The following is a 26,977-nucleotide window of genomic DNA, read 5'->3' as shown; positions in this document are numbered from 1 at the left end:
ATTGGTATGGAGATCAGCATAGCCTGGTGACTAAAAACAGAACATCTGTCTTCCCCCAAAGCCAAGTAGGGCAGCACACTCGCTGCAAGTTGCAACAGGCACTCACTGGCTGCAGGACCACAGATGCTACCTCCTCCACAAAAAAAGGGAAGGGAGAAACACTGAAAAGATAACCAAGAAACAAAGATGGCTACCCACTCGGGCAGGGGGATGATGTAGAGGCATGAGGAGCAAGCCTCTGTATTGCCTGGCAGGACATGGTCTTGTTCTGATCACTGGGTTTGAACAGTGGGCAAAGTAAAAGTCAAGAATAATGTCCAACGATTGAAACTTTTGTTCTTTAACACTTTAAGTGTTTCCAAGTCTTGTGAGAGACACATTGAGTGGTTGCCACCCACACGACCCCAATCAGGGCTGGGGACAAACTGCAATAGAAGGTATGCCTTAACGAGAATCAAACCTGGGACTCTCTGGCCCACAGGCCAATGCTAACCACTGAGCCAAACTGGCCAGGGCTGAAATAAAAAAAATTTTAGCTAAAAGCAGTTTATGGCAGGTAGTCAGTCATGTCCTAGGCTAGAATCTTTCCTGACAAAAGTCAATCTTTACCTTAACTAAGTCTATTATCTTTTGCATCCAGGATAACATTCCTTAGGAATGTCAGGGTAACCACCCCTCTTCCCACACCCGTCAGGGCACAACCACTGCACTAGGGCTGAGACTATAAATCCGCTCATTGCTACTGTTACCATGTTAATCGACTGTTAACTATCCTGTACCCACCTATGTAAAAGATGTGTCTATCATCTTACTTTTCATACAATCCCAGAGGTTTCCCTGTTTTGCTTTCTCCCACCTCCCTAATCTAGCACTAATGGATTTCATATAACCCACCTGCATCTTCCCTTTAGATTTTAATGTATAAAATAAGGTGCAAAACTGCCCCTCTCTGGATCATTGTTGACAGTTTGGCTCAAATAAACTCACAAAAATTCTCTATAGGTTTAAATTTTTTTTTTTTTAATTTGTTTTTTAATTTTTGTTAGATGTTTCTCCTCCCCCCCCCTCCTTCCCTGCCCTGTCCCGATTGTTGTCCATGTCCACTGTTCATGCACACATGCATATTAAGTTTTGTGGTTTATCTCTCCCCCCCACCCTCTCTTCTGGGGATTGTCAGTCTGTACCCCACTTCCACATCTCTGGGACTACCCCATTCCTCAGACTGTTATGTTCATTATATTCCACAAATAAGTGAGATCATATGATACTTATCTTTCTGTTTGGCTTGTTTCACTTGGGATGATACTTTCCAGGTCCCTTCATGTAGTCTCAAAGGATGAGATCTTTCTTTCTTACAGCTGCGTAGTACTCCATTGTGTATAAGTATCACTGCTTTTTTATCCATTCGTCTACTGATGGACACTTGGGCTGTTTCCAGATCTTAGCTATTGTAAATAGTGCTGCTACGAACATGGGGGTACATATATTCTTCCTGATTGGTGTTTCAGGCTTCTTAGGGTATATTCCTAGAAGTGGGATCACTGGGTCAAATGGCAGTTCAATGTTTAATTTTCTGAGGTAACACCATATTGTTTTCCATAGTGGCTGCACCAGTCTGCATTCCCACCAGCAGTGTACTAGAGTCCCCTTTTCTCCACAGCCTCGCCAACACTTGTTGTTTGATGATTTGTTGATGGTGGCCATTCTGACAGGTGTGAGGTGATACCTCATTGTTGTAAATATTTCTTATGTTGACAAAATAAAACCAAAATTCAGAACTTAGGCAGCCATGTATCCCTCACAACCATAGCTATCTTTGGGGCAAAGGTACAAGAAGGAGGCAGTGAACCCAACATTCAATCTGTATTCTAATCCTAGATTTATTCAACACAATCCTTTAACTCTACACAACAAAGTATAAACACATTGTCTAAAATGCTACAAAGTTACAAAAAACTCAAAACAGAAAATTCATAGTACTGACTGTACAATAAAAGCCAAAAAAGCAATGTACATGTTGCCAAGATAACCCCAAAGACCACCATGAAGGGGGAAGGGTCTGCTCACCAACTTCAGAGAGAAAGGAGATGTGGGGTATGAGTGTATGTGCATGATGAGCACATGTTAAAACTGAACCATGTTAAAACTGAACCATTTACAGCAACTCATGGGATATCTGACCCTAGAGGTCAGAAACTCAAGCAGGGGAGCAGGGCCAAGGTAACAGGAATGGCAGCTGCACAAAAGCATACCCTTTCTGGAAGGAGCCTCAGGCTACGAGGTTGGCCCTAGGTCATCTCTGGAATAGAAAAATGTGTTCCCATGCTGGGGCGGCACTGCCAGCTGGAACCCTGCTCTGTTCCTGCTGGTCCTGCCACTGAACTAACTCTCAGGGAATGAAAATGTGGGAACTTTCTAGCCAGGAAACTGGAGAACATCTTCATAGGCACAATCCCAAACCAACACTTCTGCAGCCAAACTTGGCCTTCAGAGGAAATTTCTCAATGCTGCCTTTGGAAGCCTGCCCCCGAGTGAGAATGTTTGCTACTGACTATCCTTCGGCTAGAAAAGTGACAGAATTGAGTTGGATGGGATATAAGTTATGGGGCAGAACTTCAGTGGCTTGCTTATCGGGAGGAATTAGAGCTGGAACGGCTCCTGTGGCGGCGGCGGCCTGGTGAGCGGGATCGCCGTCGCACAGGGGACCTGCGCCGCGGGGAGCGTGACCTGTGGGAAGAGGAAAAACCACATCAGACACTGAAGCACATGTCATGGAATCAGCTCTGCATCTTGAACTGCAGGGGTAAGGCTGGCTTCTTTCTGGAACAATTTTGTAGTTTCCTGGTCCAATACTCCAAGTCAGGATAACTTGGAAAGGAAAGATGTTTTAGAGTTTTGGTGTGACCTGTAGAGCCACACCTTCTGCAGGTCCTTCTTCCTCTCCCCTGCTATAATGAACATGAGCTTTGAAGGCCACCTATGCCAACAATGCCTTCCCACTCCCATCATGGTGTGTGCACGCATGTGCATGTATATGGGGCTGAATAAGATTCCAAAGTCATCACTGTCACATTGTGTTGTGTATATATATAAAAAAACCCAAAAAACCCAAATTGGCTCACCTTCTCCTCATCCGTGGGGGTGATCGGCGCCACATGGGAGGTGGTGGCAGCATTCTCCTGGGAGGACTGAATCGCCTGGGGGGTGGCCTAGGCCAGGGGGCCAGCACAGCAGTGGCAGTGATTTCTTGGCCATCAATTTGTCCTGTTGAAAAAAGGATCAAGTCACAAAATATCTAATAAGCACCTATTTGAGGCCAGGACCCATGTTACATGTAGGCATACCATCGAAGGCAAGATAAACGGGCCCCGGGAGTAAGGACAAATTCAACTTGTCACAGACATAAACACATAATTACTATCACTGACGATTTCATTAAGAAAACTATTAAGTGGGCATGGAAAATGAACTGGGGACTCAACCTTGATGCATTGAGATGGCCTCTCAGAGAAGTTGCCATCCATGTCAACAACCAAAGAACACCCAGTTGAGGGGAAGAGTGTGCCTTGGCCCTGGGATGGACCGTAAGATTAGCACTTGAGCTTCCTTCTCAAGAATGATGGGAAGGGGACAGGCCAGAGTAGGGAGACCCACTAGGGGGTTTCACGAAAACTCAAGGGACAACTGGGATGTAAAATCACCAGAACCAGGTGATGGATCAGATGGGAAGCTGGGGATGGGGGATGATCAGCACCAGGTTTTGGATGAACTGTGATCACCTGAGAAGTGGGTCTCAGGAGGAAGAACATGTCAGGAATGTGGGAACAAGATGAAATGAGGTTCAGGAGATGTCAAGTTTGCCTGGAACAGTGCCCCCAGGGAGGTAGAGATTAGGAAGGAGGCCAGAGGAGCCTGCAGGGCTTCAGTGAGAGAAAGACCAAAGGAAATTGAGGCGCAGACCCAGGAATCCCAGAGTCCAACCTCAGTCTACGGATTGTTCAGGGGACCAAGCACAGCCCCTGAGCTCTTTTATCTTCTCAGCTCCTACCTTCAAGGACATTTCTAAGGCTTCGAGGGGATAACTGGGACCTGTATTCAGAAGAGACTCAAAAGGCATAACTTAAGTATCTGCAGCCCAAGCTGGTCCTGGCACTGCCAAAGCCAGTCCCAGTTAGGGAATTCATGGCACTGATTATAAAAAAGAGATAAATCCACCTTCTGGCCAGCTACCAGTAAAGGCCAAACCTTTTCACTTTTCTTCTGGAGACAACATGGAGTTGGTCCATTTGATGGTGCATAGTACAAAAAGGGGAAACAAAAGTACAAAAAAATCTCAGCACACCTTGGATGTATCCATCCGTCTCCTGAATTTTTAGCAAGTGCTCAGACTCTGTCAAACATGATTGACAATCTCTAATATGAAGATGTGATTCACAAAGCCAAAAGCTGATGCGTGCAGAGTGATGGACTGTAGTTTATTCTGAACTCCCCAAAACAGTTCAGAGTGATTTCAATACATTGAAACAGTTAGCTAAGTATTAAAGAAAATTTCCTAGTATCCAAGCTCTACCAAGGCTCAAGGGTAATCACCCCACCCAAAACAAGCAAACAAACAAACAAACAAAACCTGTTAAGCTATTCAAGTGTATAATGGGGCTCCAAGGACGCCAAGATTCTGGGGTGCTCAAATTCTCCTCCCTACTCATCCTGGCAGCTCACATAGTGCTGTAGGCAGTTCTGGCTCTTGGCCCTAACTGCCTGGGTTATAGCAGTAGTGATCTGGGGCAGAGACAATGATACATTCGAACTATTCTTCTCAATACCAAACAGCTGCCAATGTCATCATAAATAGTTAAGATACAAGTTTTCAGGAAATGGGTAAATTTGTGAATTCAGAAACTTTTAAAAAAATTCTAAAAGTCCTGAAATGTCAGTAAAATAGAAAAATGGCTCTCAGAGAGGATTCAAGAAAATGTTCCCATACCAAAGTCAAATGGCTCCATTATATTAGCAATATATTCTTTTTAAAAAATCCTCACCCTAGGATATTTTTTCATTTATCTTCAGACAGAAGAGGAAAGGAGAGAGGAAGAGAGAGAAACATCAATGTGAGAGAGACACATCAATTGGTTGCTACCCACATGACCCCAATCGGCACTGGGGATAAACTGCAACTGAGGTGCATGCCCTTGGCCGGAATCAAACCCGAGACTCTCAGGTCTGTGGATTGACACTCCAACTGCTGAGTCAAACCGGCCAGGGCCACAATATATTCTTTGTAAACAAACAAACAAACAAACAAACAAACAAACAAAAAACAAAAAAAACCCACTCAGTCCTTAAGCTTTTAACAGACTGAAAAAATTTTAAAATGCTAATATATTCATGTGTGCTGAATTTTTCAAGAATAATTATTCCACAAAACATGTTTTTGTTAAACACACACCCACTGAATAAGAATTAAAATCCTTAAAGCGCTCCAGGGAGATTCTAATGTGTAGCCAGGCTGGAAGTTGGTTCTAAAGGTCTCTACATGTGGTGGGTAGCTGGTCTTAGGGAATAGAGAAAGGAGTTCAGGAGCACTGGCAGGGCCCACCCACACCCACCTCCATCCATGTGCTTCAGTGCCTTCTCGGCTTCATCTGGATTCTCAAACTCCACGTATGCATAGCCTTTAGATAGATGTGGGTGCATCCTTTCTACAGGCATGTCAATCATTTTAATTTTCCCATAGGTGGAGAATATCTCCATGATGTGATCCTAAAGAGAAAGAAGTGTCACTAATGCTTAAGCACCAGTCACTTGTGTAAGAGTCAAAGAGAATTCATCACATAATAACTACAACCTTAGCATTTGGGGGCAAATCTCCTAGACACACACATATATACCTCATTAAAAGGAATTCATCAGCACACTATTTGAATCAGGTACCATCACACAAGTCCTCTGAAAAGCTACATCCAAAGACACCATTGCTTGGTCCACTGGGTAGATTTGGGATTCCTCACCTTGGTCACATTCCTGGTGAGCCTCCCAATATGTACTTTGGTGGGTTTAGGGGAAGGGCTCCGCCTTTTCCTTTCCTTTTCATCTCTTTTGGGTGGTTTGGATCTGATTGAAAAAAAAAAAATCATCAAAACAATTTCTGTCAAGTCAGTTTCTTTTTAGTGGAGATGTTAACTGCTAGCATGAGTTTTTAAATAAGGAAGCTTTTCCAGCTAGTTCATGCATATCATCCCTGTCTTAGAAATGCTACCAGGAGAGAAGGACTCTTGGTCTACTTTTAGAATAACTACAGTAACTTTATAGCCCCCAGTTTGTAAACTTAAGCTCAAAGATAATTCACAAGTTTAGTGAGAAACTGTGCTGGAGGAGAGCTCACTTGGAGCGGGAACGCCGCCTGTTGTCATGTCTGCGCCGAGAAGGACTTGGAGACCCGGAGGAGCTGCTGGAGCTGGAGCTGCGGGATGTACTGGAACTTCCCGAGCGGCTTGATGCTGACGAGGAGCTAGAACCGCTGCTCGAGCCAGTGCTAGTACTGGAGCCCGAGCTGGAGGTAGAGCTGGACCGAGACCTGAGGGGTGAGATGGAGGGTGGGAAGGGGTCACAGACAACAGATGGGAGCAACATTTCTTCACAGCACAGGCAAGCCTGCACATGCTCCCAAGAGTAAACAGCTGTCCTCATATTTCCAAGCGGCACTACTTTCCCCAGTGGGGAAAACATTAACCATCTTGCTCTCAAGTCAAAACCCTTGGTGGAAACAGAACACAGCATTCACATTGTGCAGTGACAGGAAAGGAAGAATGAGCTGCTTCCTACTGACACAGAAGCCTTGTCTACTGAAAGGTAAAGAAGACGACTGGCAAGTCAGAGCCACCAATTTAGCCTGAAAGGTGACTACTGACTGACGTGACTGATGCTAGTTTTCAATGGAAAAAAAAAACAAGTTCTGGGCTAGTGCAATCCAATTACAACTCTAAATAAAAAGTACTTTAGAGAAAAATATATTCCAAGATGTCCCATTTCTCAACATCTCAAAGAAAGAAAAAACACAAACAGAAACTTCTATATATAACCAGAGTAAACACCAAACCAGTCAGCCACAATTAGAATCCCGATTAACAACATGAGTGTGTTTTTAAAATAAGTAATAAAAAAGACAGAGCACTCTTTGGGCTCAAGAGGGACATGAGACCTCTCAACACTTTATTCCATCAACCCTACCTGGTGCTGCTGCTACCACTTGAAGCGCTGCGCCTCTTTCGAGTTTTATCCCTGCCACGATCCTTCTCGCTCGACTCCTTGGCGGCCCCTTTATCTTTAGAGCGATCCTTGGACTTCTCATCAGAGCGGTCTTTGCGTTTGGTAGGAGAAGGAGCCCTGGATGGTGAGGAAGAGTGTGAGATTGCATGCCCCTTTGACTGAACCCTGAAACAACAGCACAACCCAAGAGGGGATCCATGCAGCTATAGAGATCCCAGACCATCACAGAACAAAATGATCTGTGGTTAGGACACTTTCACTGTAGAATGCAAGACATTTCCAATCTCCCCATTTCTGAGGGTCCCTCGCAACAAGCACCCCCAAAGTAGTACTAGAAAACTCTGACAGAAGGATTACCTAGTGCTGGACTTTTTATTATTTTCTTTGACTCCTAGCAAGCTCTTCTTTTTCACTCCTGATAAATCCATTCTCCCCTTCTGAGGTGTTCAAAGCAGCAATGGTGGCCTCACTTATCTGAGCTCTCACTTCTAACTTGAGTCTGAGAAATGATCCCTAATGGATTGCAATTTACGCCAAAGTGCAGCCTAATAACAAGATAAAAGGATGTACAGAGTGAACAAATTGGCAAGGCAACAAATCTACTTTGCAGCCAAAAGCTGAGCACACGAGATGGCGGCAAGGAACACAGCATGAGAATCTATAAAGCCAGGAACACATGGGGACCATCACCATTTCCTTAGGGAGGATCCCATCTTCATCAAACACAGCAGAATTGTCACCTCAGCTCATCTTTTCTTAAGGAAATATTGGTGATGCTGGTCACTGTTATTTTATAGATGGTACAATACCCATTTTTTCACTTAAAAGTTTGATGATAAGTCCCACAGAAAAATTACAGCACATTTGCATGTAAAATAAAGAAAAACCTAAATGAGTGTGGCTCTCCCAATAGGTTTAGATCTTGTTTTATTGCTCTAATTTCCTTATAAGATACTTTAGATATATATTATTTACTGGAAGCAAAAACCACTTTAAAAATGACTGGTCACGGCACCAAAACGTTTACTACCCTGCCCAGCAAGAGTGGCTCAGTTGGTTGACATTGTCCTGTGCTCTGAAAGGTTGCCAGTTCGATTTCCAGTCAGGGCACATACCTGGGTTGTGGGTTAGATTCTGGGTGGTGGCATGTACAGAAGGCAACCGATAGAGGTATTTTCCTCCCCTTCTCTCTGTCCCTTCCCCTCTCAAATTATGCCCTCAGGTGAGGATTAAAAAAAAAAAAAAAAAGCGTACTACCCAAACACAGATAACAATATCCCATATGAATATTTAAAAAACAATGAAACAATGTTAAAAAGTATTCATTGTGTCCTTGGCGGTTTACTGCGTTGGCCTGTGGACCAGAGAGTCCTGGGTTTGGTTCCCGCTACGGGCAAGTACCAAGAAAAACAAAACAAAACAAAACAAACAAGAGATTTATCAATTTTCACACTTTAGCCCTGGCCGGTTTGGCTCAGTGGTTAGAGCCTCGGCTTGCGGTCCAGAGAGACCCAGGTTCGGTTACCGCTAAGGGCACATACCTCGGGGTTGCAGTTTGTCCCCGGCCCTGGTTGGTCGTGCAGGTGGCAGCCACTCGATGTGTCCCTTTCACGTCGATGTTTCTCTCTGTCTCTCTCCCTCCCACTCTATCTGAACAAAACATGGAAAAATGTCCTCGAGTGCGGATTAAAAAAAAAAGTACTCACTGTAACTATTGAACTTTTAATGATATGCATATGGAAGTGTTATGGAATAAGTATACCAAAACATGCAAATTACTTTGAAATGCAAGAAAAAAAATAAGACTGATGAGTGGGGCTACATACATGATAAAGCAAATATAGCAGAAATGTAACTTATAAAATCTTGATGGTGGTAATGCGAGTATTCACCGTACAATCCTTTCAACTTTTCTGTACGTTTATATACTTTCAAAAATAAAATGCCGGGAGCAGGGGTGGGAAACAGACGTTGGAACTGTATGAGATACCGCAGGTAAGGATTTAGCAAAGTGCCTGAACTGCAGCATGTGCTCAATAAATGGTCATTAGTAAATATTACTCAAGAACAAACTACTAATTCATTATGTGCCCTATTTCCTGGGGAGTGCTGCTTCGGTAATTCCAGTGAGGTTTCGTACAATTTGCTTGAGTTGTAAGCAAAAATCTCAGGATGTCAGTTTAACTACGTCTGTCACACATTTTTCTTTTTAAAATATTTTTTGAGGGGGAGAGAAACATCGATTGACTGCTTCTTGCACGCCTCCTACTGGGGATTGAGCCAAAACCCAGGCATGTGCCCTGACAGAACCGAACTGGGAATTGAACTGGCAACCCCCAGGTTCAACCAACTGAACCACAGAAGCCAGGGATGTCCCACCTGTTTTGATAGCCTGTAAGTAACCTGGACACAGCACACCATTTGGGATTCTGTTTCCGCGTGTGTAGGGGTGTTCAAAATTCAAATAATGTTCCAATTCAAGAAAGAGTACCCGCCTTGGACAATCAAATGAGTGGAAGAGCAGAACATCCCTTGCTCCTCTTTTCCAGGGCTGTAAAATCTTTAATTCTTTGCCTTCAAACAGTAAGGTACCACAGACACTGAGCTGGCAAAACCGAATAAGGTTAGCGTCCTTGAACAATTAGTGATTATGATTAAGACTCTGGAATCAGCTTGCCTAAGTTAACTTTGCTATGTAACCTTGGATGTCACTTAACCCATCAAGGACATCAATCAAATCAACCCATGAAAGATTTGGCACCTAGGTAAGGCTCAGTAAATGTTGGCTCATGTTCAATGAAAGGGCTGTTTCTCCATGTTTAGAGGCTCTTTTCTAATATAAACCCTTGTCCCCAAAGTCACACATCCCTAAGTGCTCAACAAGTGGTCCCTGCATGGCCCCCATTAGGATCACGAGGAGCAACACTGTCCAACAATTACTAAAATTTTCTAGTAGCCACATTATTTATCCCCCCAATATTAAGTCTTAAAAACACCCCAATTTGGGATAGATGTATCTCAAGTGCTCAATAGCCTGAAGTGGCCAATGGCTGCCTTATTGAACAGCGTTGATCTAGAGTGCAGATTCCTGGACCCCAACCCAGTTCTAAAGATTTATCCGAATGTATTTTGTGAAAACAAGCATCACCGATTATTCTTAAATACTAAAAATTAAGAACCATAGAGTAAATGAATGCTTTGTTGGGTGTGGCCGAATGATAAAAAGCAAAGGTTGAGGTGCTCTGCTCACACAAGTTCAGGTAACAGCACAGGACTTTGGTTACCTCCCCCATCCTCCGGAAAAGGTGCGCGTCCAACAGTCAGAGAGAGGAGAGAACAATTAGTTAAATCTCGAGATGGCGTTCAGCTCAAATCTTCAGAGCACCTTCCACATTTAAAAGTACATTTTATATTTTAAGCACAATTCATACAAAGTAACAACGAGAAAAAGCCACGTCTCTCCTCCATTGATTTTAACCTTCCCTTCTGGGGTAACCCGTCAAACTAAGCTCCATGATATCAGGGGCTGTATCCTAAAGAGCTAACACCAAGAAGGGCACACAGGAACCCGGTAAACATTTGTGCAGTAAATGTTTGAATTAATTGACCCGAAGGGAGGATTAGTGGGTCTTCCAGGGTATCCCACAAAGTAACTCCGCACCCACCGGGACACGGGCCCCGCACGCGACCTCGCCGAGCCCGTCCACTCACAACTCCCCAGTCCAGGCGCCGGACGGCAAGCGTTTCCAGGGCAGGGCCCAGCGTTGCAGGCCTGGGTCTCCAGCCCGGCGAGAGGGTCCTGAGGGCAGAGGCCGCGGTCGCGGCTGCTCGGAGTCCCGCGGGCCTAGCTGGGCCAGCTGCAGGGCGGACGACGCGAGGCCGCCCTTCCGCCCGCCGTGATCCCGACTACTTCCGGGCCGCGGCCTCGGACCCTCCCACTCTGTCCACCCCGGGCCACACTCTTTCTTCTTAGTCCCCGCGCTGCACCGCCAGGCCGCCGTCCTCACCGCGGGGCCGAGGAGAGCGCCGGCTCCACGATGCGCCCTGCCGGTATCGGGGTGCGCCCCCCGGAATCTCGGATGGGGTCGGATTCCCCCACTTACATCTTCCCGCCAGAGCAACCACCTCCCGTTCTCCGCAGCCGCTGAGGTCGGCGCCGCTCAGTCGTCAGGGTTAAGGAGCGGGAAGACGCCGCTGTTCGGCGCACAGCGATGACGTAGAGCGCTTCAGCCAATGGGCACGACCGCTCAGAGTGTTACAGGCCGTGGCAGTTTGTGGAGGGCTGTTTCGGAATGGTTACTCTCTCATTCTCTGGACCGCGGTCTTGGGCTACCCTGGGTTGGCTTAGTGGCTCACGGGGCCGACAAATTGGCTGCTTTTTGGGGCTGTAAGGGCGGTGCCGAGGGGCTTAATGCGGCCCTGCCTCTCTCCATGTGCGTGCGCACTGGGCTCGCTGGGGACCTGGCAGTTGCCCGGGCGCTAAACTCCCCACCGGGTTGTTTCGCGCCCTGGGGGATCGGGCGGTGGCCGAGGAGGGGCTCGCAGGTGCGCAGGCGCTGCGGCCTCCCGCAGCCGGCCTCTAAGGCCCGCAGGGCCGTTGCGTAATGGGTTTGTGCAATTAGAAACCACGCGTGGTGTGCGAGTTTACCGTGTAGACGCGGCTTCTGCATCGACGGAATTCGGCCGGATGGACAAGCCGGGGCATTGTGGTCAGAACGAACCGGACGCAAAAGGCAAGGTAGAAGTCAAGGTGCAGAACGGAAGGCATCTCTGAGGAGGTGACACTACAGCTGCGTGGAAGAGCGCGCCGGCAGAGGGAACAGAGATGCAAAGGCACGGAGGCTCATTGGAAGAATCGAAGGGAGGCCCATGTGGCAGCTCTCAGGCCAGGGCTAGGAAAATGGAGTTCAGTGGTGCGGGGGACATGGAGGATATGCAAGATACCGGACAAGGCTTCATTGCCCCCCTCCCCCCGGCCCCCCATCCGCGGACGATGTAGGCTGGGAGGCACTGTCAGAACTTTCTGAAAAAAAGGGATGAGGGTGTAGAGGCCCCGGCCTAGCCAGCAGGTTGTCGGAGTAAAACTCAGAGCTGAGAAAGTCAGGTTTTTGGGTTTTGTTCACTTCTGTGCCAATTGTATTCATCCCCTCCCGTACCCCTGCTCAGCCCCGCCCCCGCGTCCTCCTTGACTATTAGCGAGAGAAAGGAATTTGCACTTAACCCCAGACGTTGTCTGTGCAGGTAGGTGTAGGTGCAGTAAGGAAGAGAAGGAAATAGATCTAAGGTGATTTTCTGGAGGAAGGGACCAACACCACTTGGGAGACGCCACTTGGAGACCGATTAGATGTCAGCTGGAAGGACCAGCTTAGTGACTTGGGGTGGATGCATGGTGCTGCTGACGCCCTCTGCAAGTCATTGCTCTCTGTTCCACTTGGTGTTCTCAGCTAATGATGGTGACTCCTTTCCCTCCTCCAGTCGCGTCCCCCATCCAGGGATGTCAAGTGTGCCCCTACACTACCCAGTGCTAAGGGTTGTGTGAGGAGTCCCAGACAAATGGGGTGTGGCAGGAGCAACTTGCCCCGAGTCCCCTCCACGGAGGCATCAACATGTTCCTTGGGGGTGCAGATCTACAGGCTGAGTCAGTCTGGGTCAAGGTCTTCCCTTTGGATTTAAATTTGATGGCAGGGATAGGGGGGCCATTTAGAATAAGTTAAATTCTCTTTATCACTGTTACATTTGCCAAGGCCAGGCATGGAGGGGTAATGGAACAGAAGGGCAGCCTTGGTCCTGCAGCAGTGAAGAGGCGCAGAGGATTGGTATTAGGAATGGGGTGGTCTGGGGGTCCAGGCTTGCAGCACATGGAGGTCTGTGAGGAGGCTGCATGTTGAAGCCCCATACATTCTGGACCAACCATCAATGGGTGCCTGAAGGGCCCTGAACCCAGAGCCTTTGCCCAGGGCATCACTGACGCACCCTGGTTGGCATGGGTAGCCTGGTGTCTTCACTATGATGAGAGGAGGGTGGGAAAATAACTATCTGGCCTGATACCCTCTCTGCTTTTTTTTAATGCTCTGAAGTAATATAATTTGGCATGCATATAAATTTTAACACATTTTATCTTTTTTTAAAAAAAAACTTTGTTTGTTTGTTTGTTTATTTATTTATTTTTATCCTTACCTGAGGACATTTTTACATTTTTTGTTCAGATAGAGTGGGAGAGAAAGAGAGGAAGAGAGAGAGAGAGGGAGAAACATTGATGTGAAAGGGACGCATCGAGTGGCTGCCACCTGCACAACCCAACCAGGGCTGGGGACAAACCAACCAAGGTACGTGCCCTTAGTGGGAACTGAGCCCGGGTCTCTCTGGACCGCAGGCTGACGCTCTAACCGCTGAGCCAAACCGGCCAGGGCCATTTTATCTTTTTTTAAAATTAGCACCTTTTATTGAATTTATTGGGGTGACATTGGTTAATAAAAGTATAGTTTTCAGGTGTACAATCTGTATATTGTATTGTGTAACACACTATATAAAACCTAAAAGCATGATTTATTCACAAACTTAATCAAATTTGTTTCTAAATATTACTGATTTTTGCTATCGAGTATGTCATCATCTGGTGAGATTTAACATTTAAGCATTTTGGCTTTTGCCATTTTGGGGATAAGCAGAATGTGTTTGAAAGAAACATGAGAAAATAAAACTCTGGAGGCTCCTGGCCTTCCTCCTTTCCCAGCCCCCAGTGTCAACCTGCTGAGGACATGGGCGCTGAGGGCCAGAAACACGCCTTTGGAGACTTCAGGTCTTTGGCTCAGATTTGATGGAGAGAGTGGGCATGGCTCCAGTGGACAAGGCATTTGGCAGTCAGCCACAGGTAACCTAGGGCTCTGGCCAGTATCCTGAGCCCCCTTCTTTTTCCTCCCAGTGTTGAGGGCCACCTGTTGGCTGCTCTCATTTTGAGAGTATACCTACATCAAAGTAGAATGTTCCCTCTGCCTTCATCCTCTGTGAACCTATTGATCTCTGCAGTGCCTGCCCTTGGAGGCTAGTGATCCTGGACACCAAGAGGGTCAGGGATAGCCAAGGTTGTGCTGGAGGTCATGGTGGGCCACCCAGGAGCTTTGAGTAGGCATTGAGATACCTTGTAAGCCATGCCAGGAAGCACTTCTACCCATTGCTAGCAGTTTCTGTGCCAAGGGAAGATGTGACCCAGCCACATCTTCCAGCCAGGTGGAAGAGGGGTTTGGGTGGGGTCAGGGAGGTTGTGATGGCTCAGTGACCTTGGGGGAGGCCTTAGAAGAGGAGACAGGTCTCCAAGGCCTGGTTCCTGTCTGTAGGGGTGGGTGCCTGCAGCTGGTGAAGGAGCCAAGTGGTCAGGCTGGGACTGAAAGGGCCATCCAGCTAATGAGGGTCTGGAGTCATGGTGAGGCCTCCCCAGTTAGTGTCTGCAAGGTGTGGGGCATCAGGTCCTGAACCAATCCCTCAGCCCCCACCGCTCCCCTCAGCAGACACCTCTGGACTCTCCCAGGAGGTGCAGCAGGCTGCCCACTGGAGGGGTTGCAGGGCCGAGTTGGTTTGGAAGCCTATGTTGGTTTTAATGCCCAAAGCCCCATGAAGCCCCATGTTTGTTTCTGCCTCAAGGAAGTCAAAGATAGTAACACCTGAGCTTCCCACCCCAGGGCAGTCCCAGGGAACAGGATGGGGCCTGGCCAGAGCTAAATGTATAGCAGGTGAATAGTGTACTGCAGCACTGGGTAAGCCTCAAAGCCTCAAGTCATGCTGTGGTGTTGATGGGTTGAGCTGTTGTGGCTTGGCCCCCAACACTCCCCTCTTCCCTTGTGCCTTACACAGCTAGTCATCTTGGGGCTTCTCAGACCTTGGAGGCATCTGAAGCCAGTATCTGTGGGGTGTGGGCCAGGCCTCAGGAGTGGGGCCTGGACAGCAACATGTATTGAGGAAGGCAGGGCCCAGATCCCCAGGCCTGACCCCACAGCTTCAGCCCCTTCCCCTGCTTGCTTGAAGCCCAGACCAAGTGAGCCCATCTGGTGGGGATGGGACTCCAGGGCCTAGCACTATCCTGCCTCCTGGCTCTCCTGGGAGGGCCTGGACCTCCCCCTTGTTGCCCCTTCTCTGGCAGAGTCCAGACCCACCTGCCCTGAGCCCTTCTCATGCAGGGTCCCCAGAGTGCCCTCTGTTGGGGAAAGGAGCCAGGCTGCAGGAGCTTAAACATTCTGGGGTTTGGGATCAGACTTGAGCCAAGGTTCAGGGAATGGAGGATGGGATATTGTACACTTGGCCTGCTGGCCTCAGCTGTGGGGTGGGGTGAACAGCCTAACCCTAACTTTGGTGTTGGGGGTACCTCTCAGAACCTTTGGGCCATCTCTATGATGCAGGAGTGGATGGAGCTTAGCCCCTCAGGGTCTAGGTGGGGCTAGGTATTTACCCAGGAACATCTGTCCCTCTGTCTGCAGGTGAAGCTCTGTCCCTCAGTGCAGCGGGCAGGCTCTGGGTGAGTGTAGGCAGCACTCACCTTCATACTGACTGATATGTGTGGGAGTGGGGGTCCCAGAGGGCCTGGCCAGCTTATGTCACGAGTGTTTTGCTGGTCCCTAAAGGTGAGCTGAACAGCAGCTGGCATGGAGTGTCACTCAGATGGAGCAGCAGGAATCAGCTGCCCTGGTTGGCGGCAGTCTACCTGTAGGCCAGCCTTTTGGAACCTTCTCCCCCCATTCCCCAGACAGCTTGTGGCCACCCATGGACCTGCCTTCCAGCCTCCCCTCCCCTCCAGGTGCTGGTCTTGGCTCACTCCTTGGTTTTGTCTGCTTTGTGAGACAGGCCAGGGGTCCCTGGGACTCAGGTGACCTTGGCTTCCCTTGGTGTTGTGGACTAGAGATCTAGGATTAGAATTTGCTCAGCAAGAAACAGTTTGCTTTTCTGAGTCCCTGCAACCAAAGGGCGAGGGCACCCCATGGGGGATGGAAGTTGGGGACAGGCCTTAGGGTTTGGCCGCTTCTGCTGGTCTGCTGGTCTGTGGGGGTCTCTGGGGCTTCCTGGATGAGGTGAGGTCTCACCAACTCAGGTGGACAATGAAGGCATACATAGGGAGATCACCTGCCTGCTACAATCGTGGTAGAAACTGCAGTTGTGTCCTGGTGTCTGGGTTTTATCTGTGTGTCCCAGCTCCTTGTATCTTCTGCAGCCACGTGCCTGTGTTTTGGGCAGTGACATGGATGCAGAAGTGTCTCATAGCTGCCAGGAGCTGTGCCCTCTTGCTCCTTCCATGCTTTCTGGTGATGCCACCTGGAAGCCTCAGCAGCTGTTAGACCCTGAGAGGTAACCTTAAGGAGGGAGGTCAGAATCTGGATCAAGCAGGCACATGGAATCTGACTCCTTGAGATCTTGATGGTGACAGAATGTTTGGACTGCCTTCTTTGGACTTTGGACTTGGCAGAGAAATAAAGTCCTGTCTTTTCTAAACCATTGCAATCTGGGGTTTTCTGATGTGCTCAGCAAGCCTGCTGCAGTCTTCATTCTGCAGCAGTTGTTCTTGTGGCCTGGGGGGTGGGGTCCCTTGACTTGTGACCTACTGCCTGGCAGCCCTTCCCCACAGTAAAGGCAGTGGAGAGGCTTGGTCTCAGCCCTGCCCCCCGTAGGGTTTCCCCACCTTCCCCACTTGGCTGCCCTCCTTCCTTGTCGGAGCCCTAAATTCTGAGTGCAGCTGTCAGGCTGAAGGTCAGTCCCTATGTCTACTGTCTGTTTCATTTGAGCCACATCATTGGACTGGGCAAGACTTTTCTAGGTTTTGCTCTCAGCCCTAACATGGGTGTCTGCCTCTGGGGAGTCCTTGACCAGGCCATGCAGGGCAGGGAAGGCCTAACTGCTGCTGGGGGCAGGGCAGGAGTGGAGTCCTCCTGGAAGGCTATGCCTGCCAGATGTGACAGCTGTTTGAGACCAGCATGTCTAGGGACTGTCTGTGCCTGAAGGTCTAGAGGAAAGTGAGATAGGAATGGGAGGATGCAGTTGCCTAAGCTCCATGCTTCAGTGTAACTGTGGGCTTCTCTGACAGACTTAGTCTTCTGGCTCTTGCTGGCACCTGCCCCTCTGGTCCCCCACTGCTGCAGTTTCAGCTGTGTCTGCATCGTCCTTTCTGCAGCTGCTAGGTCATCTTCCTAAGAAGGATTTATGATCATGACTGTCCCCACTTTCACCCTGTTAGTCTCCTTCACACTAATCTCTCCACCTCATCTTCTGTTAATGAACCTACCTATCCCTGAACTGACACAGTGTTGATTTCATATGTGTGCCTCACATATGTATGAAATGTTCCTTCAGTCCTAAATACTTTTCCTCACCCTTTTTTGTGGCATCAAAGGATAAAAATGACAAATTTCTAACACATGGGCTTAAAAACAACCCAGGAGCCCTGGATGATGTGGCTCAGTTGATTGAGCATTGTCCCATGCACAGAGAGGTCGCCAGTTTGATTCCTGGTCAGGGCACATGCCCCAGTTTCAGGCTCAGTCCCCAGTAGGGGGTGTGCAGGAGGCAGCTGATTGATGTGTCTCTCTCATCCCTGTTTCTTCTTCTACCTTCCTCTCTCTAAAAATCAATAAAAACAAACAAATAACAACGAAAAACTAAAACCCAGGCCAGGAAGCCCTAGAGTAGGGTTGTTAAGTGTGGACATTTGGGCAGGCTGCGCTGGCCTCTGCCCTCCTCCCACAACCCAGCAAACCCAATATGGGCACAGTGACCACAGCTCCTGCCAACAAATCTGAGGCCCACCTCTCAGATGCTGTTTTCTGGTGGGCAATGTTTAGGACCACAAGCACCCCTAAGTTTAATTTTTATAATATGGAACTAAATGATGATAGTTTGAAGAATTTTAAAGGGAATAAAAGAACTATTGGAAACTATCTGCAGTGTTTATAGACTTTGAGAGACTGATAAAAATGCAAATTTGAAACTGACCCAAATGAACCACTGATGAAAACAAGTCTTTTCTAAAACTATAAATTCTAAGGTAATATAAAAGGCACAGAGATTCAAATCATGGAAACTTAGAAAACTAAGATATAAATAGTACATAAATAAAAAGGAAGCTGAGCTGAAGAAGAATCTTCTGGAAAATGGCTTAAAGTCTATGAGTGGCCCTGGAACTGGAACCCTGCCCACCCAGGTCTGCACCCTCCTACACCAACCCTACACCCGTCTTTCCTCACTGTAGACAAACATCTGTCAGTTGGCTGTTTATATAACCTGCATCTGCATTTGCATTTTTGGGTTATTCCTTCACCTTATGACAGTGAGTTCTGTAAGTTTACCACATACTGGGAAAAATGAGCTCTTGCTTTTCTTGGTCTGAAACTTGACACAGAAAGCTTGTGTTAGGACTTGGGGTGAGTTACTGGACCTGTGACCCCTATCTTGTGTGTGACTCACAGACTGTGGTCATGTTCCCTTCCAGCCTTTATTTTCAGTCACCATATGTTCAGTACATCCTCCATAGATGGCCGCTCAGTCCCTGACTGGCCTCTTGGCTGGTGGCTTCTCAGAAGGCCAGGGTCTGGAACGGAGGATTGCCTTCCCACCCGGCGCTGGCCAACACTGGAAGATGCTGCTGGGATGGTGCCAGTCGAAGGGTCAGCTCTGCCCGGCGTAGCCGCCACACTCTGAAGAGCATGGACTCTCAGGATGCCCTCAGCTATACTGGAAGCCAAGACCCTCAGTGCCTAATCACAGCTGGCATCTCCTTCATGGATGGCGACAGGCGACCTTTCTGTCCATTCTGGGCAGTCTGGCGAGCCCTGCTGCCAACTGTCCAGCCGTTTCCCATTTCACACCTAGAGAAGCTCTGTGCCATGTGTGAACATGGAGATGTCACTGAGTGCTCTCCTCACAAGTTCATAGGGAAATTCACTCCCTAGGGAAGCTGTGGCCCCTTTCTGGCCAGCTCTCCCCAAAGACCCTGCAGCCTGCCTACACAATGCTGGACCCACTCTTGGTTGGGATCTTGACTTCTGGGAGTAGGGTTTGGCGACCACCTTAGATGCGGATGTTCGCATGCTGATTCCTGGTGTGAAGGCACTGATACACCCAGTCCATATTGTGCCTTGATTTTCATATCCATTATAGAAAACAGTGATTAGAAATATAGGTGCAGGATAAGATGAACTTGGAGGGAGAGGACATCCACCTGTGCTCCCCCTCATCCCACCTCTGCCAGGCTCCTCATGGCCCCTCATCCTCGGCAGGTGGCTGCAGGTGGGCGAAGCTCAGGAAGACTTGCTCCAGTGAGATCTGGCTCACAGAGTAGTCGTCCACTCCATACTTCTCCTTGGCCTTTTCCAGGATACCAAAGACCTTTGGGAAGCAGATAAGCTGCTGTTAACAAGCCCAGGGCCTGACTTCTTGGCCGGTCTGGGAGTCCGCTGGCCATAAGGAGTGGTATGGCCCCAAAGATCCTACCCCTGCCCAGTCCAGCCCCTAAAGCACCCACAGGGAGTTGGCCTTACAGGGTGAGCAGAGATCCAAGAGGGAAGAGAGGGGTTGTGTTTGATGAGCATGTCTGGGGACCGAGTTTCCTCCTGACTCTTAGCTCAGAGTATGACCTTAGGCAAGCTGTATTCCCTCTCTGAGCCAGTTTCCTTTTTTGAGCCAAGTTTTTTTCCAACTTAAATATTTCAGGCAAAACCCCCCAAACCTTGTAGATATTAGGGTGAGTGTTAGAACAGAAACTATAAGTGATTTCTCCTTGGAAAGAACCTGGAATCACCACAGAAGGGTGACGGCTGGAGGGAACTTCCTCAGCCCTAGCTGAGGCCCTATGGGGTCCATGCTCACCTTTGCCCAACTGAGGTCATCACCAGGCAGGTGGTAATGGACCATCCCTTGGTGCTCATCTTCCAGGACACTGCCTACACAAAGGAGAGACCGTGTGTTCGTGAGGGCTGGACTGAAGGGATAGGGGAGAGTGGCCCCGTCCCTTGTCCCAGGGGTCAGGGATGTGGGACTTGGTAGGGGCAAGGCTCAGATGCTTTCTGTGCAGCTCACATACCTGGGAAGGTCAGGTCCACAAATGCCTTGAACTCCTGCAGTGCCTCCTGCTGCCCGTCGCTCCTGACCTTGGCCTGCAGGGAGTAGCCACTGCCAAACTTGCTCTTGAGGTGCTGCGGGCTGCCCAGGCACTTGAACTGACCCTGCACCATGATGGCCAGCCGGGTGCACAAGGCCTCACATTCCTCCATGCTGGGGAGAGGCAGTGGAGGCCTCACACAGGGCTGGGGTATGCTGACATCCACCCTCCATGTGCAGATGGAAAGGTGTCAACACCCAGATCAGGCTGTTCCTGATTCCCATGCTCAGAGTGTGGTGCACATGCTAGAGCCTGGGGATTCTCCTCACAGATTCTGTACCAACTGATGTCAAATCTCTCTCTAGCTCCTCCCAGCCCATCCCCTCCTATAGCCCCTGTCACAGCTCATCCATTGATACATAGAGACCCTGGCTCTACCTATGGGAGGTGATGACGATGGCCTTGCCGGATTCACGTGCCCTTGCCACGGTGTCCCAGAGCAGGCGCCGGGCCACGGGGTCCATGCCAGTGGACGGTTCATCCAGGAAGATGACTGCAGGCTCTCCAAGTAGGGCAATGCCAGTGCTCAGCTTCCGCTTGTTGCCACCACTGGGGTACAGGGGTGCAGGAGAGGGCAAGGCTGATTATTACCATGGCATCCCTGAGTCCCAACATGATTGGGCCCGATGATCACAGAGTGCCCCAGGTGAAGAGGAATGAAGGAGTGTGCCTGGAAAGCCTCCACCTCAGAGAGCTAGAGGCCCAAGAGAAAGCTGTGCCCAGGGTGTCAGTCCTTGCCACCACATGGAGCAGTAACACCATCTGTCTGCACCTAAGGGGGGTCCTGACATTACCTGAGTTTGGCACTACCTCTAGGAGGCAGGAACCAACAGGGCAGCCCCTCTCACCTGGGAGCTCCGGCTCCTGACCTGTGTGGCTCTCTATATTAAGGGAGACTCTGACTTTACCCTTGGAAGACCCGTGGATCATAGAGTCATAGGGCAGCGGAGGGGCTGAGGGGCAGGTGCACCTGTAAGTCCTGACCAGCTTGTTGGCATGCGGCTCCAGGAGCAGCCCCCGGAGTGTATTCTCCACACAGGCACTGATGTGGCGCTCGGGGATGCCTCGAAGTCGGGCATACATGACCAGTGTCTCCCGGCCTGTCATGTGGTCCAGCAGGGCATCAAACTGGGGGCAGTAACCAATCCGCTGTCGCACCTTGGGTTGGAATACAGCCAGGAAGTAACAGGTCAGAGGGAGGTTCCTCCAGGTTTCTCTCAGCCAATCTGTCCAGGGTGGTCCATCAGCCAATGCACAGGCCCTGGTGCTGGCCACAGCCAAAGCTTGCCAAGCAGCACTTCTGCAGGGACACAGGAGGCCACGAGTAGCCACAGTGCCCCACAACAAGGGGTCAGAGATGGGCCAGAGCCTCATTCACTATGGGCAGTGTGGGGGAAGGTTAGTACAAGAATGTAGTGATTGCCCTAGCTGGTTGCTCAATGGTTAGAGCATTGGCCCACAGAACAAAGGGTCTCAGGTTCGATTCCCAGTCAAGGGCACATGGTGTCATGTGGGTAGCAATGTCTCTCTCACTTCAATGTTTTTTTCTCTCTCTCCCTTCCACTCTATCTGAAAAATCAATCCTTGGGTGAGGATTGGAAAAAGAAAAAAAAGCCCTGGTCAGTTTGGCTCAGCGGTAGAGCGTCAGCCTGCGGTCCACAGAGACCCGGGTTCGGTTCCCGCTAAGGGCATGTACCTTGGCTGCAGTTTGTCCCTGGCCCTGGTTGGGTTGTGTGGGTGGCGGCCACTCGAGGTGTCCCTTTCACATCGATGTTTCTCTCTCTCCTTCCCACTCTATCTGAATAAAAAAATGGAAAAATGTCCTCGGGTGAGGATAAAAAAAAAAAGAAAAAAAGAAAAAAAAGAATGTAGTGATTATATGAAATGATTACCACATGCAAATATCTCCTGGTATATCATCTGCTCATTCATTTATCAGACATTTAATAAACATCTAACTTGTGCTAGGACTTTTCTTTCTTCTCCCTCTAATGAAAGAGAGGTTTGGTGGCAACACCTTCAGGGTGGGGCATCCCCTGGTCAGATGGCCACCTTCATCAGGGCCAAGGTGCCCCACGGCCGCTGCCATCTCCCCCCTACCTTCAGCAGCTGGCTGAGGACAGGTGAGCCTGAAGTCTGAGAATTCCAAAGATGGGGTTTCTTTTCTTTATTCTCCTTGGGGTTCTTAAGCTTCCAGCATTTATGTTTAATCGGTCTGGGAAAATTCTTAGCTATTACCTTGTCAGTGATTATCTTCCCCTTATTTTCTCCTTTCCTGCTGGAACTCAGATTAAGTGTAGTAAGGACTTCTCACCCTTTCCTCTACTTTCTGGATCACAGCTATAGTTTTCCTTTTTCCCATATCTCTAGCCTAGTTTATTTCTTTTTTCAAAAAAAATATTTTCCTTTATTGATTTTATTTTTTATTTATTTTTTTCATTTAGCCTTAGATAGAGCTGGAGGGAGAGAGGAAGGAAGAGAGAGAGAGAGAAACATCAATACAAGAGAGACACATTGAGTGGTTGCCACCCACACGACCCCAACTGGGGCCGGGGACAAACTGCAACCGAGGCACGTGCCCTTAGCGGGAACTGAATCCGGGACTCTCTGGTCTGTGGGCCGACACTCTAACAGCTGAGCCAAACCAGCCAGGGCTCTTTATTGATTTTAGAGAGAGAGGAAGGGAGAGGGGGAGAGATAAAAACATCAACTGGCCGCCTCCTGCATGCCCCCCAATGGGGATTGGGCCCACAACCTGGGCATGTGCCCTGACTGGGAATCAAACTATCAACCTCTCGGTACATGGGTCGATGTTCAACCAGTAAGCCACAACGGCTGGGCAATTTCTTTCAACACAGTAAAAACAGCTGTTTTACAATCTGGGTCTGGTGATTGCACATCTAAAGTGGTGGGCCTGTATCTCCTGCAGGGCCCTCGTGTCTGCAGGTTCTGGTCACAGGGACTGTCTTTGTTCAGTTGTGCACTGCTCATAGGCCTTGAAATACTATTTGGGGTGTTCTTCGAGGCCTAGGATGAAGGCCTTCCTCTGGAGAGGGTGTGGGCTGCGGTCTGGCTCCTGCTGCAAGATCAGAAGATGAGGTCGCTCCCAGGCACAAGCTCTGCTCAGCACATAGGGAACTTTCCAGGCAATCCCCAGGGGCAGGGGAGCAGGAGGCTGGCCTAGTTCATCCTTACCCTGTGGGATAGCCTTTGGGGTTCAAACCCATGCGGGGAAAGTCTCCTATCACATCCCTACCATGGAGGCCTTGGGCCTTTGTTTTTGCTCTCTTCGCTCAGCAAGGCCTCTAAACCCACACCACTGCCTATAACACAGTGGTCCTTTGTGCCTCGCAGGGCTTCTGGATTTTGGTCCGAGTTCCTTACCATGCTGCATGCTCTTCTATGTTCTTACCAATGTGGTTTGTCATTGATGTTTTAGCCAGCTTTTGGTGTTTGGTGGGATTGTTGGTCTGAACAGCGTAGGGGACCGTTATTGTAAATCTTGTGCATAGACTGGAGAGAGCAGGGCAGCATGCCCTGGCTGGTTTGGCTCAGCAGTGGTGCATCGGCCCATGGACCAAAGAGTCTCAGGCTCAATTCCAGTCAAGAGCACATACCTTGGTTGTGGTTTGGTCCCTGGCCCTGGTCGGGGTCATGTGGTAGGCAACCAATCGCTGTGTCTCTCTCATGTCTATGTCTCTCTCTCTCTCACTCTATCTGAAGATAAATAGAAAAACGTATCCTTGAGTGAAGATTAAAAAAAATAGTAATAATCGCCCTGGCCGGTTTGGCTCAGCGGTTAGAGCATCCGCCTGTGGTCCGGAGAGACCCAGGTTCGGTTCCCGCTAAGGGCATGTACCTCGGTTGCAGTTTGTCCCCGGCCCTGGTTGGTCGTGTGGGTGGCAGCCACTCGATGTGTCCCTTTCACATCGATGTTTCTCTTCCTCTCTCTCCCTCCCACTCTATCTGTGCAAAAAATGGAAAAATGTCCTCGGGTGAGGATAAAAAAAAAAAAAAAAAATAGTAATAAAGCAGGGCAGCATGCTATGAGCATCATGTTCCACCAGGTCAGAGAAATGGCTTCGCTGGGAGAGACCCAGTCTCAGCAACCCGAGCCAGGCCTGGGCTTTTCCAGCCAAAGGGTCCCTTATCTTCCTGTCCTCTCTCTCTTCCCCATCACTGGCTTAATTCTACCCACTGTCACTGCCTCGTCCTGCTGTCCACTTCCTGAGTCAGAGACAAGCTGCATCCCTGCCTCCAGCGTGCCCCCTCTTCCCATTTCTCTGGTGGCACCCACCTTCCTGATGTCTGAGCTGATGCTGTAGCCCCCAACAAAGGCATCGCCAGAAGTGATGGTCTCCTCCCCGGTCAGCATTTTGAAAGTGGTGGTTTTCCCAGCTCCGTTGAAACCCAGCAGCCCGAAGCACTCCCCTTTCTGGACTGCAAGGGAGATCTTGTCCACGGCAAAGAGGGGTATCCGCTGCTCATACACCTGTGAGGTTCCAGGCAGGAATCACAATAGGGAGGCAAGGAGCCACCTTCTGGGCAGCCAGGTATTGGGGGCAGACCAGGGGCCTGTGGAGTGTAGTCACCTTACCTTGCAGAGCTCCTTGATGACCAGAGGTATGTCTAGTGGGGAGACCAGGCTGGGGGCCAGGATTCGGTTCCTCTCGTCCGCCACATCCTGGTCCCCGGGAAGCGCTGATGACCGTGTGTACACTTCCATCTAATTGTTCCGGAAAAAGACCGCAAGAGATAAGCTCCAGCCTGAGGAGTCCTTTTCAATGGGAAAAGGGGCTGAGGTCTCTGAGAGCTCACACAGTCCAGCCCACGTGTGCAGACTCAGGCCTTTCACAGGAGAGCTGAGGGGGCCATTAGGGCTGAAATTAACACTGAGCAGACATAAACTGCCCAGGAACAAGGACAGCGCCTGACTCATGGAGAAAACCAGGAAACTCCGTTGAAGGAAGTGAGATTTTAATATATGAATAGAAACTCCATAGAGAAGTCTTAAAATTTTAGAGAAGTCAATTTGCCCTAGGTTAATCTGAGCATTCAATGTGGTCTCAGCAGGTTTTGTATGTTTGTGGGATGGGATGTATGTGACAAACATGACAGTGCCTGGCAACACTGCCTCTGCTGAGACCAAGGCCCTCAAGGCCGCAGGAGAACTGTGAGCCCCTCACAGGCTGTGAGCACTGTGATGCACGTACACCCTGGCCATTGCTGGGTGCTGAGGTTCTCCTTGTGTACTGTCCTGAGGAAGCCTGGCCTAGGTGGGAGACCTGCCCAGTGCAGAACTGCAGGAGCCACTCACCAGCTCCCGCCTCCTCCGGAGGGCACAGATGCAGGTCTTCAGCCTCCACAGCAGGTCGGTCTCAATGAGGAAGAGCAGGATGAGGTAGGCAAACCCTGAGACAGCCATGGAGGTCACAAACCTGCCGATCCCCGGGGTACTCCACGCATAGAAATTCTCTTGGTACTGGATGTCTGCGTGGGCAAGGAAGAGGGTGCTGCACCCGTGTCTCCTATAGCCCTTACTTCTCTGCCCGGGTGCCAACCCAAGTCCCTCTCTCTAGGCCCACCAGGCACCTGCACCCCAGCCCTCGACATGGAGGCTGTGAAGGTACACAGTCCATTCATCTTCTGAGGATGCATCCCATGTTTGTCACTGCCATACAAGAGCCCCAAATACTTCCCGCATTTTGGGGCAGTTTCACCTTGCAAGGGGCACCTATGGCAAGTGCCTAAGTCATGATCTCACTCACTCACACATACATTCACTTCCTTGCCTAGGGACTGCACTGAGACATCAAGATAGGTAAGACGTGCCTCCCTCCCCTCAAGCTGGTCCTGTGAAGTAAGAAAGTGGTAGGAACAGAGCAGAGACTGAGCCTGCCAGGGGGGTGTGCAGGGCTCTGCAGACATGACAACCAAGCTGTCTGCTAAAGACGGTTCCAGGCACAGAAAGAGTGTGTGGTGGGAAGAATCACGGCCCCCTCTAAAGACAGCCACATCTTAATCCCTCTAATCTGTGAATGACCTTACTTAGAAATAGGGTTTTTGCAGATGTAATTAGTTAAGGGTCTCAAGTTAAGATCCTGGATTTAGGATAGGCCCTGAATTCAATGACAAATGTCTTTACAAAACAAAGGAGTAGGAGGTTTGAAATACAAAGACACATGGAGAAGGTCACGTAAAGACAGAGATGGAGACGGGAGTGGTGCTGCCCCACAAGCCAAGGAACACCCAGGAGCCAGCAAAAGCTGGAAGGGTAATGGGAATGGGTGGGATCAGGTGGAGCTGGTCAAGGAAGCAGGAGACTTCCATGTGTGTCTGAGTGCTGCAAAAGCAGTGAGGGGCACCCAGCTCAAAGTGATGGTAGGGCTAGGGGTGGGAGAGCCTCCCAGGAGAAGGACCACCTCGGCTGATCTCACAGAGATTTAGGTGTCGGCCAGGCAGGAAGGAGGAAGCATATATCATTGAGAAGGTGGGTGAGCACATGTCTTCTGAAGACCCTTTTCATGCTTAAACTCAGTCTGGGACCAGGGACTTGCCCAGACACACCACAGGAGCTCC

General features: G+C 49.4%; 2 protein-coding genes across 12 annotated transcripts in view; both read right to left on the bottom strand.

Annotated features, from left to right (window-relative positions):
* Positions 1-1,703: 1,703 nt before the first annotated feature.
* RNPS1 (RNA binding protein with serine rich domain 1) lies at positions 1,704-11,556 on the bottom strand. 10 transcript variants are annotated; one of them, XM_036279807.1, is made up of 9 exons: positions 10,978-11,239; positions 10,551-10,560; positions 7,624-7,811; positions 7,228-7,383; positions 6,383-6,574; positions 6,009-6,111; positions 5,607-5,760; positions 3,123-3,264; positions 1,707-2,727 (listed from the first exon to the last, which is right to left on the bottom strand). In XM_036279807.1, the coding sequence occupies exons 3-9, from the start codon at positions 7,692-7,694 to the stop codon at positions 2,628-2,630; spliced, it is 918 nt and encodes a 305-aa protein (XP_036135700.1). In that variant the 5' UTR covers positions 7,695-7,811; positions 10,551-10,560; positions 10,978-11,239; the 3' UTR covers positions 1,707-2,627. The 10 variants fall into 10 exon arrangements, with proteins under 10 accessions (XP_036135705.1, XP_036135700.1, XP_036135696.1 ...); XM_036279803.1 differs by lacking the exons at positions 10,551-10,560; positions 10,978-11,239 and adding an exon at positions 11,370-11,556; XM_036279810.1 differs by lacking the exons at positions 10,551-10,560; positions 10,978-11,239 and adding an exon at positions 11,370-11,556 and having other exon boundaries at positions 7,624-7,779.
* A 6,992-nt stretch (positions 11,557-18,548) lies between these two features.
* LOC118641821 (ATP-binding cassette sub-family A member 3) overlaps positions 18,549-26,977 on the bottom strand; it is a 51,526-nt gene continuing 43,097 nt past the window's right edge. The window contains exons 24-31 of one of the 2 annotated variants that reach the window (XM_036279403.1): positions 25,716-25,888; positions 24,996-25,124; positions 24,696-24,890; positions 21,369-21,556; positions 20,777-20,947; positions 20,321-20,511; positions 20,107-20,180; positions 18,549-19,626 (exon numbers count right to left, since the gene is read on the bottom strand). In XM_036279403.1, coding sequence (XP_036135296.1) covers positions 19,495-19,626; positions 20,107-20,180; positions 20,321-20,511; positions 20,777-20,947; positions 21,369-21,556; positions 24,696-24,890; positions 24,996-25,124; positions 25,716-25,888 — 1,253 coding nt within the window. In that variant the 3' untranslated portion in view covers positions 18,549-19,494. The remainder of the gene's footprint in view (positions 19,627-20,106; positions 20,181-20,320; positions 20,512-20,776; positions 20,948-21,368; positions 21,557-24,695; positions 24,891-24,995; positions 25,125-25,715; positions 25,889-26,977) is intronic. The other variant, XM_036279402.1, reaches the window with a different exon arrangement.

Source organism: Molossus molossus, unplaced genomic scaffold, assembly GCF_014108415.1.
Source record: "Molossus molossus isolate mMolMol1 unplaced genomic scaffold, mMolMol1.p scaffold_m16_p_3, whole genome shotgun sequence".
NCBI classification, from domain to species: Eukaryota; Metazoa; Chordata; class Mammalia; order Chiroptera; family Molossidae; genus Molossus; species Molossus molossus.
This window is presented reverse-complemented; position numbering and strand designations above follow the sequence as displayed.